The sequence below is a fragment of the Nothobranchius furzeri genome, chromosome 13 (genome assembly GCF_043380555.1).
Source record: "Nothobranchius furzeri strain GRZ-AD chromosome 13, NfurGRZ-RIMD1, whole genome shotgun sequence".
Lineage (NCBI taxonomy): Eukaryota > Metazoa > Chordata > Actinopteri > Cyprinodontiformes > Nothobranchiidae > Nothobranchius > Nothobranchius furzeri.
This window is the reverse complement of record NC_091753.1, coordinates 41,122,810-41,144,502: the sequence shown is the minus strand read 5'-3', so window position 1 is coordinate 41,144,502 and position 21,693 is coordinate 41,122,810. Positions and strand designations below refer to the sequence as shown.

The 21,693-nt window shown below is 42.5% G+C and overlaps 1 protein-coding gene across 2 annotated transcripts in view; it reads left to right on the top strand.

The window, feature by feature from the left end:
• Positions 1 to 3,550: 3,550 nt before the first annotated feature.
• Positions 3,551 to 21,693, top strand: part of npas1 (neuronal PAS domain protein 1) — a 67,885-nt gene continuing 49,742 nt past the window's right edge. The window contains exons 1-3 of one of the 2 annotated variants that reach the window (XM_054743379.2): positions 3,551 to 4,493; positions 15,736 to 15,897; positions 17,718 to 17,956. In XM_054743379.2, coding sequence (XP_054599354.1) covers positions 15,803 to 15,897; positions 17,718 to 17,956 — 334 coding nt within the window. In that variant the 5' untranslated portion in view covers positions 3,551 to 4,493; positions 15,736 to 15,802. The remainder of the gene's footprint in view (positions 4,494 to 15,735; positions 15,898 to 17,717; positions 17,957 to 21,693) is intronic. The other variant, XM_015951475.3, reaches the window with a different exon arrangement.

Below are 21,693 nucleotides of genomic sequence, written 5' to 3'. Positions count from 1 at the left end.
CGCTACCCGCCGGTTGACTAACAGCGCTGCGAGCAGCTCAGCCCAGTTTCCGCTGGCACGACAGGAAACCAGAGGAACGCTTTTCCTCCTCCCTCCTCCGTCACCCCATCCCACCCACCGCTTCCCTCCTTTCCACAATGTTAAGCCCATTTTTGGCTTGACATAATCTGAAATGGTACTTAAGTGAATTTATGTCTACCTCAGTGCATTAACTTCTGCTATTTCTTCCTTTATGTTGCTGGGGGACATTTTTTTGTAACGTGTGTAGCGACAGAGGGAGGGAGAGATTTGAAACTCAGACCACGGAGTAGACAGCCTATCAGTATTCAGTAGAGAAAGTGAGTGATGGAGTGAGCGAGAAAGACGGAGAGAGAAGGGGGGTGGGGGGGGGGTGTATCAATATTCTGAGTAGTGTTTGAGGGCAAGGGAACGAATAGAGGAGAGGGGGAAGGGAGGGGGGCAGAGAGTACTTGAGTGAGTCTCTGAGTGTGATTATTTGTTCACGTATGCGCTGGTATGTGTGTCCATCTTTGATCCTGCCGTTGGTCGCATCTTCTCAGACCTGTTCCACTTCATTCTGCGGAAAATGATTTTGCTCGTTCTGTAACCGAAAGAGAAAAGGCAGCAGGTTCTGAAAAGGCTCCATAAATAATCAATCATTCATCATTAGCGCTCCCTCTAGTTTAATCCATCCAGTCATCATTTAATGTTTCTGGCTGACGTGGATACAAAAGCTGTTCGGACAGAGTTCTCACACCTGAGGGTATCCTTCTCATGATTGCATCATTCCAAACCAACTTCATGGGTGAAAAAATACGGACGTGACTTCTGGGACAATTCTAACTCATTAGCATTTAGGCCCACGCCATGTTGCTCTTTTGAAACCAGTTAAAAACAAGAGGTGGGTCTGACTGGGTCGACTGTTCCCATCTCAATCCCCCTGCAGGTCACAAGACAGAATACACACTTCAGCGTTTTGGAGGTCATCTTTTTTTCTCCCCGTCCAAACTGAAACAGGGAATCAAAGTCAAAAGAGGAGCAACACCGTGCAAAAATACAAGAAGGATTAAAGTTTTTCCTCTGACAAAATTGTTCTTTCAACCCTGTACTGAGTGACTGGGAAAGGGTAAACAACTGAAGTCTAAAAATAAATAAAAACACTAATAACATCTGTCCTCTAGGTTGCAAAGTGGCAGCAATTCACATGAAAAACTCAGAAGACTCGTGCATGTTCCTAATGACCTGACTAAACCTGAAAATGCTTCCACACCATCGAGTGTGAGTTAATATCCCACCACACACACACGCACACACACACGCCTCATATCAATACAACTCTGGTACTTTCAAATGTTTATCTGGAAAATGAGTTCTGGTTTGATCTAAGAAGGAAAGGTTTTCAGCATGTATCATAAAATCTCTGCTGAAGCTGAAAGTGGCGAGAAGCAATAAAGTGTGATCCTGCTGCAGCTGCGTGACTCCTTCAACAAAAATAAGTTTAGTTGTTGGACTACAGCAAGAACTTGGGAGCTTTGGGTACCAGTTAGTTTTTGCAGTACATCAGTATCTCACTGAGATGTGATTTTTAGCTACAAACTCAGAACACTCTTGAGGGAGTTTCTAAAATGTCTCGAAAAACTTGCCAGAGTTGCTGAGGGCTGCAAGGTTGAAGATTTTCAAAATGATGGAACAGCAAAAAGTTGGTGCAAGCATCTGGAACTCATAGTAATACATACAAAAAGCTGCATTTTAACATTTTTTACTTAAATGTAAACACTTATTTCATCAAAACATGTGCAGTGGTTTCTGGTAAGAATAAATACCCTGCAAGTCATACTCGAGGGTGGGGGTGGGGGAGCATGGACATGTCTGCTGCTGCTGCTGACAGCAGGATTTACTTATTTCCTGATATTTGGGAATCTCACCTCTGATTTCTTAGGAGATCTGCCATATTGTGGAGTTGCTAAGGCTAACGGTTAGCTTCTACGAGGCAAGACGAGGTGAGTCCATGAATGTAAAGTGACAGTGTGATGTAGATCTGTCGGACTTTCCTAATCCAAGAGTTTCACCATCAGAAGCTAATGCAGGAGATAGATGTAGAAGACTATCTTCAAATCTCAAAGTGACTGATTATCGTCAGAAATAATCAATTAAAAATGCTTTTTTCCCCCCAGTGTTCCATATCTTTAAAAATAAGATATTAAAAACAAATATTTGGAACAGAATTCAAGGATTCAAAAGGTTTATTTGTCTTACAACAACCCGAGTCGCTCCACAGACTAAACAGAATATAAATATAGTCAATTTTAAAGTTACACTTTAATATTTTTAAATGTTTCTAAATATGTAAAGTTACATCGATGAGCTGAAATTTAAAAATAAAACGTGCATGTTTAGAAAATTATTTAGCTAAAACACAAATCCGAACCTAACATGGGTGAAGAGATCCCATGATGACGTCAGAGACTGGATGGTTGTGTGAGTTCGTTTAACCACAGATCATTTATCAAAGTGCAGAGAGAACCCAGACAGGAACATTGATCAATGATCCACGGTTGACTGGACTCTAACAATCGTACTGTCAACGAATCTGGAAAATTCATACAAAGAAAGTCAACTCACAAAAAATGTTGCGTGAACCGTTACATTGCAGTTTTGTGTCACTGCAACTCAGAGAGATGTTCATTATTTTCAACTTATAGCCCCTTTAATCAACTGCGAGGGAAAGCTGAAGCATCATTTTAGCTGTGTTGCTTTTTAATTATTTAATAAAAATGAGAAAAGTGGTTCACGTGGACCACAGTCCTGGTGTGTGATGAGCAGGAAAACACAAACTAACTGAGAAAATGGACAAAACTTGGTTACAAAGTGGAGAAAAGCTGTGAATTTCTATCCTGACAGATGATTTCCTCAAATGTTTTAGATTCATGGCAAAGTTCTAACAGTGAATGTCCTTGTGAGGCTGTTTCAGATCCCATCGTTTCATTAGAGTTCCTTTCTGTCCATCAGACATCATAAAAACTGACGCAACTCACAGAAAACAGCTAAACACTTTGTGTGAGCACGATAATGACAAAGCATCCCTCACACTGCATTAAAGCCCTTTAAATAACTCCTTAAATATTCTGATGCAACCTATAACTGTATCTTAAATGCATTTTTCATCAGTAGTGATAACTTAGGTGTTCTTTTTAAACTGATTTTAGTTCCATTATTGTTACAAAACTGATCATCAGAAGCAAATAAGTGATTTTTTTCACCTTTTTTGTTTTAAAGATCAGTTTAAAAAGAACAAAAAACACAATCTGATATCTTCAGCTGGAGAGATTTGGACACTCTGTGGTTCTAAAAGGTTTTGCTTGATGTTTGGAAGAACTGATGAATGAAACGCTCGTTTCCCAGAGTTTGAATCGCACATCTTGGAGGTAAAACCTCCTGTTTTATTTGTGTTGAAGTTGGAGTTAGCGTCCAGTAACAGCAGTGCCCTGAAAAGTGACAAAAACAAGTGTTTCCTGAGCGCCAGTCACATTTCACAATATGTTTGAGAGTGATGGAATCTCCCACTTGTTCCAGGCGTCTTCTCTCCTCCGCTGTGTCTCCCTCTCTCCTTTCTGGCTGCTAATCAGCATTTGAAAGGCAGCTTTGACAGTGAGAAAGAAAGTGAGCGGGGAAGGTGGGGGTAAACGAAAGCATGAGACACACAGTGAGTTAGGGAGGGGAGAGTCAGGGAGAGACTGAGGCGAGGGGCTGTACAAGCATGCCTTTTATATTTACTAGTGACTGAGAGAGAGAGGGAGGGAGAAAGGGAGCAGCTGAAGGCAGAGACAACTGGTGTGTGCACGGCTTTCCCAAGAGGAAATGAAAAGAAAGAAGCTCAACGAGGAGAGTGAATGAGTGAGCGGCTGAGAGGAGGAGGAGGACGGGTGGGAGGGAGCATGCCGGCTGGAGGGGAGACGGAGAGAAAGAGATTCTCACACTGGCTGTGTCCTAATCCGAGTCCATCTCCAAGAGGCAGCGGAGCAGAGTGTTAGTGAAGTGAGTCTGAGAGCCAAGGAGAGCTACATCACACACACACACACACACACACACACACACAATCTCCATCCTTTTCTGTCACAACCGCACACTCTTCCAACGGGGAGTCCACGATGCGTCCGGCTGCGCGGCCACGGCTTTTGTGAGGGTGAGGGGACCGAGGCTGCCCTCCCCCCGTCCACCGCAGCCCCCCCACCCCCACCGCCCTCCCTCCTCCTCTCTTTGGCTCACACACACCGTGTGTGTTTACTGTGTTTAAGCTCAAAGTGCTGCTGGTGGCGGAGGTGTCGGAGGTGGTGTGGTGGGGTGGTGGGCACTGCCAGGGCAGAGCAGGGGCACCGGAGAGGAGAGGAGGAAGAAGAGGAGGAGGAGGAAGAAGAAGAAGAGGAGGAGGAGGAGGAGGAGGAAAGCGACAAAGTGGATCAGATCAACAGCAGCAGACTGGAAATGCCCGTCAGGTGAGTAACAACTTACAGTCAACACACACACACACACATACACACGCACACATACATGCATACACACGCTCCACTTGGTGTTGCAGGCCACACACACAGACACACACACTCGGGACACTCACTTGTGAAGTTACTCTGATGCAGTTAATTACATTTTTGAGCATTTATGGTTAAGAAAAAGTTGTTTTAGCCATATTTTCAGATAAAAATCAAACTTTTTCAACTGTAAAATTTCTTTTTTCTGTTATTTAGTTTCTGAGGAAAATTAATTATGTTTAATATTTCATCTTTTTCTGATTGATTTCAGTTCTTGTTTACAAGTTTTCGACTCAAAGAAGAAACTGATTGTGTGACAGATTTTTACATGCATGTTTCATAAAAAGATGTGCTTAAAAAGTTATACATCTGAACTGGTTTATATTATTATCTGACTAAAGGCTGCTGTCACCGGTTTATCCTCCAAATTCTCTGGACATACCCTCACTTTAAACTAGTGTAAACAATCTATTTCTGTTCAGAAAAGCCAAATAATTTAACATTTTGCACGCATGTTTGAATATGTGTGTGCTGTGTTGAGATAGAGCAGAGGTGCCCGTCTCCACCTGCAGAGGCTGAATTGGTCACAGTTTACTGGCTCGTTGGTATACCGTTCACTGCCTTCAGGGTGTTTGCAGCAGGTGGTCCAAATTGGCAGAACGACTGTGACAAACACGCGTTCGTGTTCGCCGCTGCTGAAAAGTAAATAACATCAAATCATCACATCAGGAACACATGTTTGGACTTTTTGTCACTTATCGTGTCTAGGGGCTTGTGAGGACAGAGGAGCAGGCTTCGCTTGGTGTTTAGGCAGCTTTCTTGCTTGATTCTGCACATTTACATCTGTCAGTTTATTTATTTAAACTGTTTATATTGTATATTTTTACCCCCGTGCAAGAAAAATATTCATGTTGTGTTTTCTTGTAAATTGCACTCTATTTCGCACGCCGCCAACGAGATCATTTGCATCCACACCTGCTGAGATTGCAGGTGCTGCAGATAAATTCACATCAAATAGCAACCTTCACTCTTTTCAGGGGCAGTCATGAGGTGTCAGATTGGAGAAGTGAAATGATTCACTAACGGATGATTTTTGCAGAGCAGGAACAGATATACACGTACTTTTCCTTCCACTTTCAGTACATTTATGAAGTGAATGTTTCTACTTACTGGCTGGCCTGAGCTGAGGTTGGATAAGTGCACCAACAGGAAGCACGAGCGTTGGTACAGTTTATACCCCGACCCTCTGAGCCCCTCCATCCGGCATGTGCAGGATGTTACGGTCCCTTCTTCTGACCTTTTATTATCATTATTATTAAACTCAGATGTGTTTTGTTTCATTTTTTTTCCTTTGGCGTGAAAGGATTTGATGAGCTGCAGGTCCTGCCAGCAGGTGACTGTGATAAAATAACGCAGGAGGAGATGCGATTACATGTAACTTGAGCAGTTTTTCACTAAGTGCCAGCTTGTTTTCATGAAGACGCAGGTCGCTTTTTTGATTCCTTCTTGTTAATTGTGACCACATGAGTGGATGGATGTGCTGGTTTCAGCCGCAGCGCTGCAGCTCGCCTCAAAGAGTCACTTTCTATGAATAACTGTCAAGTTCACAGGTAGATGCCTCACCTCTCCCTCTTGATGTTTTTGTCTCTCTCTGTTGGTCTTTCTCACACACACACACACACACACACACACACACACACACACACACACACACACACACACACACACACACACACACACACACACACACACACACACACACACACACACACACACACAAAGGTGGGCAGTGCACAGTGTGTTGACAGACTGTGTGTGTGTGTGTGTGTGTGTGTGTGTGTGTGTGTGTGTGTGTGTGTGTGTGTGTGTGAGGAGCGCTGACAGACAGTGTGTGTGGGTCTGTGACAGAGGGTGTCAGCGCAGTGTCAGGGAGATGTGTTTAGTGTCACACTCTGCTGACCTGATCTCCGGTCGGACTGTCCACTCCGGCCCCGCTGTGGCTCCTTACATAACCCCCTCTGTCATTCACACACCCGCCTGAAGGGACACACACACACACACGCACACGCACACGCACACGCACACGCACACACACACACACACACACACACACACACACACACACACACACACACACACAGCCACTTATAGAAACTGCACACCATCAGAAGGCATCTGAACTCATCTCACTGCTTAGAAACTTCTCTCTGAAATCTCTCCTAAACCTAAGACTACAAGGATGCTGCGATCAGCTCCAAACTGTTACCGTTTTCCAAACTTGCAGATCTTTCATCCAAAGTTTGACGCAGCTCGGAGTTCTGCCATGTGGACCGTGTGTGTCTCTGTGTCTGTGCTAGCATGTGGACGTTTTCCTCGCTGCGGTGCTTTTGAAGCCCTGGCCGGATGACCCCGCTCGCTGTTCTTTGGCCTGTGGTTACGTGGAGGTCAGTGCTGATGTAGTGCTGCCTGAGGAGTGGATTTACCATCTTCAGCCCGGACTCAGGGCTGAATCCACTTGGCTGACTCCTCCACAGTGAAAAACAAAACTTCTGCTCACTTTAGTGTTTGTTCCCCTTTAGCTTTGACGAGGTGCGTTTGGGGATACTTCCAGCAGGTTTGGGGGAATTTACCTCCGTGTTGGGCTAGATTTTTCACTCTGCATCCTCACATTCAAGCAAAAACAACTAATATTTATTTGATGACTGCTGCTTTGAACAGATTTGAATGCTTCTTTACAAAATAACTCAGTTTGTGTTATTGAACTTGTGGATCTCTTTAGTAATCTAGTCCAGATTAAATCCTTTTAGGGATTATTTTTCTTTGTAAATGAGCAGAAACCCGATTGTTTCGGTCTCCGTACACTCGCTCATCTGCTTGGTGAGCGCCGAGGCCGAGGTAGACGGTGATTATGACAGACATGGATTGGTTTCTGTGTAGCTGCACGCCTGCAAGGAGTGGACATCAAAGCCCACTGTAATAAAAGAGGAGGAGGGGAAAGATATTGATTACCAAGGCTGAACATTAGCAAATCTCTTTTCTCTCATTTTTTCAGCCATATCTTCACCCGTCCATCATTTCTCTTCTTTTTTGTACATTATTCGTCTTCTTCGCATGCTCCCCCACGTGCGCTGCATCCTCCCCTCTAACCCCCTCTAATCATTTATTTATTTGCGGATCTCTTTATTCTTTCAGTTTAGGTCAACAATGTGACTGTACGGACTGTTATCATCATTCCTTCACGTCCTCTTCCTCCTCATCTCTGAGAAGATACCTGGGGGCGGGCGGGCGGGGTCACACTGGTCAAATCTAACTGCGTATTGATTCCATTAGATAATTAATGACCCAAGCAGGGGCCGTGAAGGAGCAAAGAGGGGTTTAGAGGAGAAGGGTGGGGGGTATGGATGGTAGAAGTGGTAAATAGAGGAGGCGGGGGGTGTGATCGTGGGAGGGGGTGGCGGACGCCGAGGCCCCTGAGAGTTGAGGAGAATCTTGGGTTGAGAACGATCCAGAATCGTCAAGGTCAGTCGCAGCTGGAGCTTCGATACGGAAGCGGAATGCCAAGCGAGTCAGAATACAGGGAGCAGGAGCGGGGATGGGTGGGGTGGGGGGGTCGTCAAGAGTGGGGGCGGAGGACCTTCATGTCCAGCAGCTGTCGATTGATCAGCGGCTGAGAAATTGTACATTAAAAAGTGTTTTGACTTCCAAATCCTGAGGTCCAACCACGGCCGTAATGCATGATAAGTAGTTTTCAGCCCTCCAACCAGAATACCAAACTTCATCTCCCCAGACGCCGCAGACACTCATTTACAACTACTCAACAACATGAAAGGCCAGATAGAGAACTCACTACATCAAATATTCTGTTCGCATAACTTCCAACCATGTTTTCGACATCTTCCATGATACTGAGCGCTCTCTGTTTGATAAAATATAATTCAAAGGAATATCTTACATTACTGTTGTATGTGCGCTTCACTTTTACCTTCGGTTGGAGGTAATTAAAGGGGAGCTGGCTGTGGTTAACGGAGGAGAGGTGTCTGGAAAAATCCTAATCGTTAATACGTTTAATTATTTTCTTTGCTTAAATTTATTTATTCTATTATAAGAACAGATTTTTAATAGTATAAAGAGAAGATTGAGTTGGAAGGATGGCCACCAGATCATGGAGGTTGTAGCAAAGAAAAAAAATGAAACAAAAAAAAAAGAAACGTCGACACATATAAAATAGAAAAGTGATGCATAACAAATGTATGGGATATTTGATTTTAATGGACAGTTGTGGATGAGGATTAGCAAACATTACGGCTTCCAAAGTATATATATATATATATATATATATATATATATATATATATATATATATATATATATATATATATATATATAAGCATTAAGCTTCAATATCATAAACTGTTCTGATTGAATAGGTAATCAAGTTACTCAATTTTAGTTTATTTTTTATTTTAATCAAACCTTTATACCAAAGATTATCAAAGCCGGTCCTCGGGGAACCACTATCCTGCATGTTTTAGATGTTTCTCTGCTCCATCACACTCGATCCAAATGAGCAAATTACCTCCTAGTATGTCAAGTTCTGTCGAAGTAGCCTTTCATTTAAATCAGGTGTGATGAAGCAGGCAAACCTCTAAAGCATGCAGAGCAGTGGCCCTCCAGAGCTGGACTGGGGGACCACTTTGTGTTTAGTGGACCTGCAGGTTTTAGTCAAAGACGTTCTGTTTGTTTGTTGTTGCCAATAACAGCAGGCTGCACAGGCTCGGCCCTGCTCTTCACCTTCACATGACTGCAGTGTGCATGTCGTCTCTAGTGGGCTATGAAAGCTCCTGTGCCTCGGCGCTCACAGGTCTGACCAGACTCTGTATGGGGCCCCAGGGGTTGTGGAGATGAGGCATAAAACAACCATGTCTCTACCTAGGGGAGCTGGTGGCGAGGCGGTGCAGCTATTGTCTGTCGGCATGCTGTTTGACTTAAATGTGTTCATTTGCCTTAGCTCCTGACTCCCTATGGGGAGGGGCAGCTTGGGGGAGAGAAGGGGCGCGTTAACGAACCTCTGACAGCTGGAGGCCCTAATTAAGCGTCCCCACTGAAAATAAACAGAGTGAGGAGCCAAGCGGGCAGCGAGGAGCGGCTGTGAGCGCTCACTGCAGTGCCCTCCTCTCTGCTGCTGTTGACACCGTGCCAAGAGAGCACAGCTCCATAGGGTGTGTGTCTGAAACGTACACGCATAAACACACAACGCTGATGAATAAAAAGCACAAAAGAAACACACTTGCAAACACCTGCAATCACACTCGATACAAGTCTGCTTTCCTCTGCAGATCCAGCCACTGTGCTTTGGCAGAAGGCGGCGGTGTTGACGGCGGCTCGGTCGGGTCTCACGCCCCGTCTAGATGACACTTCTGACATTCAGCCTGTTGTTCTGCCACAGCTAGCCCAAGCATTAGCAGTCAAAGTGGCGGGGTCCATTTGAGCGAGTGCATTAATGGGCCGCCCAACCTGCGACAAGGTTATGAGGCTGATTGAATAATTACTGTGGAGACTCCTGTCCATTACCGGCCCCGTGTCTGCTCAGATGGAGGGGGAGGGGGGCAGTTGGAAAGAGATGAAGAGATAGTTTAAGACAGAAAGATGGGAGGAGAGATTAGATAAGCACAGATAGGGTCAATTAAGAGATAAACAGGTGTGTGTGTGTGTGTGTGTGTGTGTGTGTGTGTGTGTGTATGTGAGACAGTGAAAATTTCCTGTCTGTGTCTCCTGATCTCTGGGTCTGACGGTACCGGCCTAATTTGGCATGTAGAGCATTTATCCAGGTGAGGCAGAGGAGGTGACAAAGGTGAGGTTGTTAGACAGAGGTGCGCCGCCCTCTGCCCGACCCTGTCTTCTCTTCACCAGGTTTTCTGAGAGCAGGACTGTCAGTGTCGCAGGCCCGTAGGACTGAAAGTAAAATATATCAGCTTCCTGTCGCTGAATAAAGCTTTGGCCGGAAACCAGAAGCTTAAGACAAAATATCCTGTTGTGGCAAATGCTGCGGGGTGAGGTCGGACTCAAGACTGGAGAATAACCAAACTTTGGAAAATGGAGTCTGCTGACCAAAATCTATTTACTTAATCTGATTTCAATAAAGTTTTTTGAAATCTGTTTCACTCAAAAGGGAACAGGATAGAAGGGAGTCACGCCCACACATTCTGCAAATTATCTGTAAAGTTCAGAAACAAAGAAATGAATCCGTTATTTTGTTTTAAAATATGACTGAATAGAAAAAAATTCAATATGAGTTCAAAAAGGACTATGTTTTATGTGCAGAAAAGGTCTAATTTGGGGTTAAAAAAGGACTCAAAAACAGGAAACTAAACTTTTACTTAAAGGAGCATTATGTAGAAATACAATATAAATGACATCCTGTGGTAAAATTGGTTTTTTGCAACCACTTTAAACAACTCCGGAGCTTTTCGCCGGCTGTCGTCAATTTAGAATTGTCGGCGCTGCCGCATTAGCTCGCTGGAGACACGGCAACCCCACACTCACTGATGGTAAACAGTAGTTACGCCCCTCCTTCTTTTGTTTTGAAAGGAGAAAAACTGACAATCCAGCAGCCAGATGGATATGAAATGTGTTTCAGTTTAACCTTCCTTCAAAAATGACTGAAACGTCACTCTTTTTGGATTTTCTCCCTGTAAAATTCTCACTATAATCTTACATACTGCACCTTTAAAGTAAATGTTTGCAAAGCACGAACAGAAATACAGGACAAAATAAAAGAGCTGTACAGATAAAAAAGCAAATAATCAAAGAAAACATACAAACATGGGAAAATAATTCAAACGAACGTTTAAAAATGTCATTACATCCTTCAGTTTATTCATCTAAGCCTTTTCACAGGTGACAAATGCAGTGCACACACCATACCTGTATTTACTAAATGAACAAAACAACACCCCCTAGTGGCTGGTTCCAATATAGGTTTCACATCTAATTAATTCTGGGCTTGTTTTATTTCTCAAGTTCTTCTTGCTTATAGGTGTTGTTGTAGTTATTTAAGTATTAAGAGTAGCAGGTGCCAGTAGCAGAGATTGTAGCTTCACATTTCAACAACGGAGCATTTTACATTTTTCACCTGTGTGCTTTTAGCTGGTTTACCCCATGGAAAGTTTCTCAACACTCCTAAAGCAATACTTTGCAACTCTTTTATATTTGTAAACATGTTCTTGAGCCAGTGTGTGCTAAAACAACCCTTTACAGGGTTAATGAAATGTCACTCAGACTCCCAATGCCCTCTGTGGCCGGAGTGCCGCATTTGCAACTTCAGACTAGCGGGCCGCCACCTGTTAGAAAAATAAGGAGATGACATAGCTGGTGCTGCAGTCTGCTTCCAGCATGTTTTTTTGCATGTTTTAGACCATGAACACAGCTGATTTATTTAATTTAGTGATGAACCGCTCCCGTAGACAGTAATGAAGGCTGGGGAGACGTTTCAGATGTTAGATTAAGGTGTTAAAACGACAAACGCACAGCAAGGATATAAGTTTCATTTCTGGTTTGACCACAGAGAATTAACAACAGACACTAGGGGGTGCTAAAAGCAAGCAAAACTGCCAAGCATGCCTTTAAGACTTCACTCATATGCATTTAAAGTACATGTGATGCACAGGTCGATCTACGTTCCTACCCTCACCTATGGTCATGAGCTTTGGGTAATGACCAAAAGAACGAGATCGCGGATACAAGCGGCCAAAATTAGTTTTCTCCGAAGAGTGGCTGGACTCTCCCTTAGAGATAGGGTGAGAAGCTCGGTCATTCGGGAGGGGCTCAGAGTAGACCCGCTGCTCCTCCACATCGAGAGGAGGCAGTTGAGGTGGCTCGGGCATCTGGTCAGGATGCCTCCTGGACGCCTCCCTGGTGAGGTTTTCCAGGCACGTCCAACCGGGAGGAGACCTAAAGGTAGACCCAGGACACGTTGGAGGGACTATGTCTCTCATCTGGCCAGGGAACACCTTGGGATTCCCCCGGAGGAGTTGGCCCAAGAGGCTGAGGAGAGGGAAGTCTGGGCCTCTCACATTAGGCTACTGCCCCCGCAACCCGACTCTGGATAAGCGGATGAAAATGGATGGATGGATGGATGGATGGTATTTAAAGTCCACTTAATTACATATGTTTAAATAAAAGGACATCATTTTACAGGTAGAATTTTTATTAGTTTGCTAATGAGATTTTTAAATTATCATGTTTTACCTTTATGAGACAATGCTGCACGAGCAAACCCCTATACATACTGTGAGGAGGTGATAGTTGTCTATTTTAAAAATTATTTGTCTATTTTAAAAATTCTCATCAACAATCATGACAGAAAGACCTTCATTGTTGCTAAAACTCTCTAACTAATGCAGGTGGACCACTTTCCATCAGTATTTGTTGCATTTTTAACTGCCTGTGGTTTTGCATGTTAAGATTTAAAACGGTTTTGATCAGAGGCCAGCCTTTCAACCAATGACCTAGGTTAGCTTCACTGCTGCAGCCCAAAGATGGAACAAACCCATGAAAGATCTCCCTGTCTCTCTTTGTGAAACTCATTATTGACTTCTCAGCTTTTGAAATCAGTCCAAGAAGTTTTCTCGCATGTATTTAATGTTGGCTTTAAGGCCAGATTTGGGAAATGATATCTGCCAACCCTGCCCAGCTTCTGCTGACCCCTCTTAGCCAAGGTCAGCGGAGCCATGCTCAAACTCGAGACATAATCCATTTTCTTTTGCCCTGGCAAAGCTCCACTGACTCGATTGTGCTGACCCAGCCGGCCCTGAGGAAGAGGCAGGAAGGGAGGGAGAGAGGCCATCTCAGGCCCAAGGGCACGACACCGAGGTGCTGGGGGCCACGGTAGCCCTTTAAATGTCAACACAGCACAGAGGGCAGGCAAACTGTTGAGGAGCGCTGCTCTGTTTGAGGACAGTATTGGCAACTTTTACTTGAAAGGGACAGTGACTTTTGTCTTCAGAGGTATTTGGCTTCATCCCCCTCTAGGCCATGAAGGGAGACATTTACAGAGCTGTGATTTTGAGCCTAATTGTAAGAGTTACCGTTGCGTTTTCTGGTGATTATCTCAAGAAAAAACCCTAATTTAACAACAGAGAGTCTAACTGCTTCTCCTCAATCTCATTTATTCATTCTGGTTGTTTATTTCTCTGTCGGCATTCTCTCGTTCCTGAATATCTTTCAGAAAATCCATAAATGCCTCCTTAAAAAGTATCACACTGGAAGAGGATTTGTCCTTCATCTCTCACTAACCTCCAAATGTGATCTTGTTTACGCGTTAATAGGACACGCACATGCACACAGCAATTAATACATTTCTGCATGCAGCTACTGAGCTTTTGCTAGAAATATAAAATAAATTTTCATTATAATTACTTTGCAAATTTCCATCCCTCATGCCTAGAATTTATCAGAAAGGAGCTAAACCTTTTTGTAATCTCATGAAAGTAACCCAGAGCTTTTTGGGTTTTTTTGCACTTCACAAAAAAACTTTGAGAAAACTTTGCAAGTGGAAAACAAAAACCAGAAGTTGGAGGTGAAAAAACAAACAAACAATCTATAGCAGATGAACAGCATTTGAGGGGGATGTCCCTGAGGAATCGAAGAAAAGCAGAGCTGACACAAAACCTGTGAGATGCATCTGGCCCTTCACTTTATGCATGTACTGTATGTCAGGAACTTGGCTGGGAATCCTCTGGGAATCACCTTATAGGTGAAAAAATACCTTTTACGTCGATCAAACTGTGCTTGGATATTTTTTTACATAGATTCAGCTAAAAGATTGGATTTTATTGTGCCTTTTGGTCTGAGGTAGTCAAAAACATCCTATCCAAAGAGAGGACAGAGGTTATTGCTCAACTTGGCTTCAGAGAAAGACTCAGGTTAGAAATACTGGCGTCATAATTGATTCAGACTTAACTACATCAGTGTTTTATCATCTTCATCAAATAGCACGACTCAGGGGTCTCATGTCCAGACAAGACCTAGAGATACTCATTCACGCGTTCACCTCCAGCAGGCTGGACTACTGCAATGGTCTTTTATCTGGTCTTCCCAAAAAAGCTGTGAAGCAACTGCAGCTTATTCAGAATGCTGCTGCTAGAATTTTAACAAGAACCAAGAGAACCGAGCGCATCACTCCTGTTCGGAAATCTCTACACTGGTTACCAGTAAAAAAAAATACATTTCAAAGTGCTACCACTAGTTTATAAATCACCCAATGGCATCGGTCCAGAATACGTCTGATCTCCTTCCTTTATATACATCCAGCAGGGTTCTGAGGTCCTTAGGAAGGTGTCAGCTGGTAGAACCTCGGGTCAGAACCAAACAGGGTGAAGCTGTTTCCTTATTAACTCAAATGTGCCCTAACTCTAGTAACTTTTAAATCAAAATCGAAAATCTTCATGTATTCATCAGCCTTTAAATGAATGTTTCTTATGCTGCACCTTCTGCACTGTAACTGCTCACTCTTTATCTTTGTATTTTTTCTGATTCCAAAATCTGAAATGTGTACTGCCATGTTGATTTTAATGTTCATGCTATTCTCGCTAATGAAAAGCATTGAGTTGCCTCTGTGTATGAAATGTGCCATACAAATAAAGCTGCCTTGCCTTTTTAGCTTTAGATGTGCCCCAGGGCAGCTGTGGCTACACTGTAGCTCACCACCATCAGTGTGTGAATGTGTGTGTGAATGGATGAATGATGCACTGTAGTGTAAAGCTCTTTGGAGTCCTTACTCCGAGAGGCGCTATACAAGTGAGGGTCATTTATCATTTATCATGGTACTGACTTATGAAACTTTTTGTGGTTTACTGGCCCATAAATAAACAATAAAAAAATAAAATGTATATTTATACCATTAAACCACAAAATAATAACAAGAAACGGTCAACTTTAAAACAGGACACAAAAACAGAGCTGGCTCAAGAGTTTTGCACACTATTGAAGTTTTTAAATGGAAATAACAGATAAAAGAAGAAAATTTCATATTGATTGTGGGAATAAATAAAGTTTTAAAATTAATTTGATAAATTAGTTTTACCCTGAAATTTGATGCGTTTAATTCGCTCATAAAGGTGAATTAGAACATGATGATTTTACATCTCAAGGTTACTTCATCATCATCACCTTCCACCTCTGATGTACTTTCTCAAATATTTTTTAGGTCGGTTGCATCCGGAGCCAATCAAAGCCTTCGTTAGGAACAGCGTTGGCGCTGGACTGGAGGAAGGATGGCGAGCATGCCGTTTGTCAGCGAGGGGAAATGTGTGAGCGTGGAATGGGATTTCCTACAAGGACTTCTTGCCAAGCCTCCCACCTTACCCTGGTGAGACCACACACACACACACACACACACACACACACACACACACACACACACACACACACACACACACACACACACACACACACACACAGGCCAATATAAGCCTGCGTGCATGCTCATGAATTAATCTCAGCAAGGTGAAACCCACGGGTTGACACCTTTGCACGCACGCCGACAGCCTGATGAAGAGTTTCCTCTCACTGAAACACAATACCGAAGACATAAGTCTGCTCTCCTCCGTGCTACATTTCACCTGGACTGCTGCTCACCTGCCACTCCTGTCAGATATGTGAGTCCCCTCCTCTTAAAGGAGATTAAGTAAATTTGGCAGGAATTATTAATGGGCAGTCATTTACAGGCGGATATAAAAACTAAGCAGAATCAATGTGAGCGTATTGATCGTTCTCAGTGGCTGTAGGTCGAGGCGGTATAATAATGAGACGTTACAGCGGCCGGCAGCACAAGTCCACACACACACATGCACACACACGCACACGGGGAGAAAAGCTTGTTACAGGATATGAAGGGGAAATCCAACAGCTGTGCCGCCTTAATAGGATATAATCGTATTAGCAAATCATGCAGCTTTTTTCCTCCTTTTACACTTTCATAAAACACACACATTATAAAAATGCAGGTCTTAGGCTGAAAACGACACAAGCACAAGAGGGATTTTCACACACTCACACACAAACACTTTATTCCAGAGCTGCACTGACACAAATTGTGAAGTGGCTGTGACAACATAATTCCACCACTCAGGCCCCATTGAGGAGAGTCAATACCCAATCCCAGCGACAGGCTACCTGAGCCCCGGCCCCCCTCTGTCACTCCGCCCTTCCCTCCACTATTGATCCCTCAATCACGGCTACAGCTCACTAGCTCAGGACCAGATGAGGGGGAGGCAGGGGATTTCAGAGAGAGGGAGGGGGAAAAGGAAAGATAGGCAGCAGGAGATTGTTTGCATGGGTTCACAAATGGATTTTAGAGCAAATAGTGTTATTAGGACTCAGCTCTACTGGATAAAAGAAAGGTCTTTGTCTGTAATTATCAGGCCAGTGTATGAGAAACAGGTCCGAATGGAGATTGTTTCTCCTCAACTGAAGGTCTTTTAGAAGTTTTGATGAAACCAATCAGAAGTGATGTATACATCTTTCAAAATGATCTTAAATCAGTCAACTGGTGGTCGGTAAATACTCTTCACTGTTACCCCTTCTGCACACTGGAAGCATCAGCGGCGCGGAACAGCAGCGGAAAGGTTTACTCGCGACAACCGCTGCACTCTAGTGCACACCGGGAGAGATTGCGAGATCACAAAATTCCTTGAGTTTACGCCGTCCGACTTTAAAGCAAAAACAAGGAAATCACATTTGGTATCGCTGGTTGATGTCATATATGATGTTGTTCTTCTAAACTGCCAGGATTAAAGCCAGCAAATAAGCTATTAGGTTACTTGTATTGACATAATCTACATAGATATGAAATAGCATCACTGCAATAGACTTTTATTTTGAAAATTACCAGGGGTTTAACACCAAAACCGTGTATGATTTCCTGTCCAATCAAGCCCTATGTTAACTGTGGGAACAGCCGTGTCCCCGAAGAGGCTCGTGACAAAAATAGAACCTGATCCTATCTTTCTGGGATGCGTCTGAAATTTCCCGCATCGTGGCTGGTTTGAACCCCCCCCCCCCACTAGGCTCTAATGGATTCTATTTGAAGCAGTGACGTTCCGCACCGCTGATGCTTCCAGTGTGCAGCAGGGGTTACTCCTCTTCCTGTCTTTTCCACACCAACATGTTTCCCTGTTTGTTGCACAGTCTCCAGAACCTTCGTAAAGAGAAATCTCGTAATGCCGCTCGTTCTCGGCGTGGGAAGGAGAATTTTGAGTTCTTCGAGCTGGCCAAGATGCTGCCTTTGCCAGGGGCCATCACAAGCCAGCTGGACAAGGCCTCGGTCATCCGACTGACCATCAGCTACCTGCACATGCGCACCTTTGCCAACCAGGGGGACCCACCGTGGAGCCCTCTGCTGGAGGGGGACAGCAACTGCAGCAAAGGTGAGTTAAAAGGAAATGCTTGAAAATAACTTTTCATGAAATTCCCTTCAGTTCAGGGTTGAAACAGTTACAGCATTATACATTTTACACATGCCACAGTAGTGGGCACCAAGCTTGTTGCAGTTTTCCTCCATAACAGAAAGAAAATACCAGTATTAAAATGATCTCGTTCCAGGCTCAGGTATCAGAAGTTAGCCTGAGAAAACCGGAAAAGTCCTACACATTAGTAGTTTTGATTTGCAGACATTTCGTCTCTGACTGGTAAAAGGCAAAGTGATTCCCACTGCCTCTGTTCTCTTTGCAACACTGATGTTTTATCTCCACTAATAACAAAAGCCTGAAAGGCTTCTGCCATGTTGTTGAGCTGCTAATGCTAACGGTTAGCTTTTACTAGCCGAGACACACTCTGCTCTGTCTTGGCTGTCAAATCAACAACATCCTTTTGTGATTGCAAGTCAAGATGGGTGAGGCCATTAATGCTAATTTGCAGTGTGACATACATCTGTGTGGCTTTTTCTGCCTGACCATTTCCCCGTCCAATTTCTTTTGACAGCTAACACAGAAAATAGGGGCAGAAATCAGCTTGCATCTGAAACTCAATGTGATCGACCACATTTTCAAAATGAACTGGTATTGACCGTTTCACAGTGAACCTTACCTTTAAAAGGGTGTTGAAGAATAAAACTGATAACTTCCGTTGTGTACAAGCGTGTCATTTCAGCTGATTATGCACATCCTAATTTTGTAACTGTGTGCTGCAGTCAAAGTTGTGTTTTGACTCTATAAAGCAGAGTTAGTACAACTAAACAAAACACAAGAACATATAGCTTCTATAAATATCAGATAAACATTAAAGCAACACTAAACAGTTTCGAGTTTCTCCATCCTGGTTGAAAATGGAATTACTGTCATAAACATAGACTGCTGCAGCTAAAGCTAACAATGTGCTAACACTTACATGAGCCAAGTATTGCTAAATATTAAAGCTATTACAGCAAATCTGCAAACAAGTTTTGCACGCAAACATGGTCATGGAACACTCACCCCTCCCCTCGGGTATCTTCCCTGAGACACTTCTGCCGGAACCGGAAACCCACATTGCCAGAGTAAACGAGAGAGAGCTAAACACCAGTCATCATTTTCTAGGTCCAAATGTCTTTTGTTGTGCGTGACTTCAAATGGTTCTTGTCTTTTTGGGACTCTGGTAGTTTGTCCTAAAATCGAAGTGGTAACAGCCGGCTGTTTCTCCTTCTCTGAGTCACAAACCTCTCACACCAGTGGTTCCACCAGTTCACTCTGGTCTTAGCTCTGCTTCGCCTCCAAATTCCTTATTCTCTTACTTTTACTTCCAGGTGCCACAAAAAAGCAAACTTCTTTTTATATTCTTCTTGTTTTTTTTTTATTGATAGTCAGCAAACCGAAAAAGCTAACTGCTAGTCTTTAAATTAGATATAGGCAAAGAAAATAATTTACAGCCATGAAGCAGGTAAAGCGCGCCCTCTAGGGCAGTGGTTCCTAACCTGGGGGTCCCTACCCCCACAAGGGGGCGCCAAAGCCTCTCAGTGGGTCACCACTTTAAGGGGTTAAAACTTCATTTATTACTTGTTTATAGCCTACATTTTGCTCACTTTTTTTTCATGAGTGAAAAGTTTACTGATATTAAGACAGGAAATAATTAGTACAGAAAAAGTAACACACTTTTAAGAACATTTTGCTCAGCTCACTGTTTTATTTTCAAGTGTCAAAAGTTCATTCAAGATAGGACTGGTTGATTAATCACAGCGTTTACAGTAAATAATCTAGTATAAACAGTAATATACACATTTAAGTACATTTTGCTCAGTTTATTTTTTATGTGTCAAATGTTTATTGAAAGGAATGATTGATTTATCAGTGTTTACAAGAAACAATGTGTTCAGAAAAGTAATACAAACTGTCACGCACATTATGCTCTGTTTGGTTTTGTTAATGACTTTGTTCTGTACTGGAGCCTACTATTACTGTTATCTATTGAATCAAAGCATATTAAAATGTGCTTGAACAATTTTATCATTTCTTAATACTGTTTGTACTGGAAGAGAGAATGGGAGGGGGTCGTCAAAAGTTTTACTGGTAAAAAAGGGGTCCCTTGGGAAAAAGGTTGGGAACCGCTGCTCTAGGGCACATACCCGCTCCACAAAACTGCTAAGTGCTGTTTCTGGTCAGCAGAGTGCTGTCCTGTGTGAAGTTGGTAACATTTATACCCACACAATCACTGAACTCCACTTTTTAAGGAATTGGTTAAAGTGATAAAACTGCTTAGCGTAGCTTTAGAAAATGCTTAAAAGTTAAATGAATAATTATTTTCAATGTAATGCTAAATGTACATTGTTTCTGTTGTGCAACAATGTTAGTTTCTAAGTTGTATCAGCTTCTATAAACTACAGGGAGTTTAGGACATCTTAAGTAATTGTTTACAGTAGGGTTGTCACGGTGCAAAAATTTAACCTCACGGTTATTGTGACCAAAATTATCAGTTTTCGGTATTAACGCAGTATTTTTTTTAAACGTGTTACATTTTCAGAACACTAAATAAACCCTGTATATCAGGAAACTATTGTCCTCGGTTTGTGTCTAAATTTTACCTAAAATTTGTTATTTTGTAATTATGTTATTTGTTTACATGTTTCCCTTTTAGTCTTTAAAATACCAATATTTGCCCATAACTTCTTATTTTTTGTCAGTTTGATTTCATCATTTTAAAAATATTAGATCAGACACACACACACACACACACACACACACACACACACACACAGATTCCATACGCAGTCACACAGATAAGTAGCCTAAGGCGTTTCATTGCACAATCAAAACACTGTTGGGCTTGTCTTGTTGTTGTTGTTGTTATTATTATTATTATTATTATTATTATTATTACTACTATTGTTTTTTTATTATATATTTTACGTTATCATCATCAGCATTAATATTTTTATATTAAAGTTGTTTTTTTATTATTGTTTTTTTACTACTATTATTATATTTAATGTTGCAAATGATAATAATGATTATAACAACACCCTTATTATTATTATTTACTATAAGATTAATGTATGCGTTTAATTACTTATCTTATCTCATACACATGAAGGCGTCATATTATAGCTACTCACACACACATCTATGGGTGCACTAAGGTTTGTTTCATGGAACGTACATGGGGCTGGCTCTAGAGAGAAGAGATTAAAAATTTTTGATCAGTTAAAGAGAGTGCAAGCAGACGTAATATTGTTACAAGAGACTCATAGATCTGCCACATCTGCAGATGAACTTAAAACACCTGAGTTTCCCAGCATGTTCTCTGCCTGCTATAACTCTAGGCAAAGAGGTGTAGCTATTTTAATACACAAAAACATAAATTTCACAGTATTGGACACAGTTTCTGATCCAGAGGGTAGATTTATAATGTTAAAAATATCTATACAGAACCAGCGCTTATGTATCGTCAGCATATACTGTCCAAATATTGATGACCCTCCATTCTTTCATAATTTTTTCTCTGTACTCTCCGAACACTTGGACTGTCCACTTATACTTGGAGGTGATTTTAATTTTTGGATGAATTCCTTAACAGACTGGCTCAGTACAGCTGGGACTCAGCGCAATTGGCAATCCACTAACATAGTTAAACAGTACATGAGTGATTATGGGCTTTGTGATGCATGGCGATCTCTTCATCCTAACCGTAGAGAATA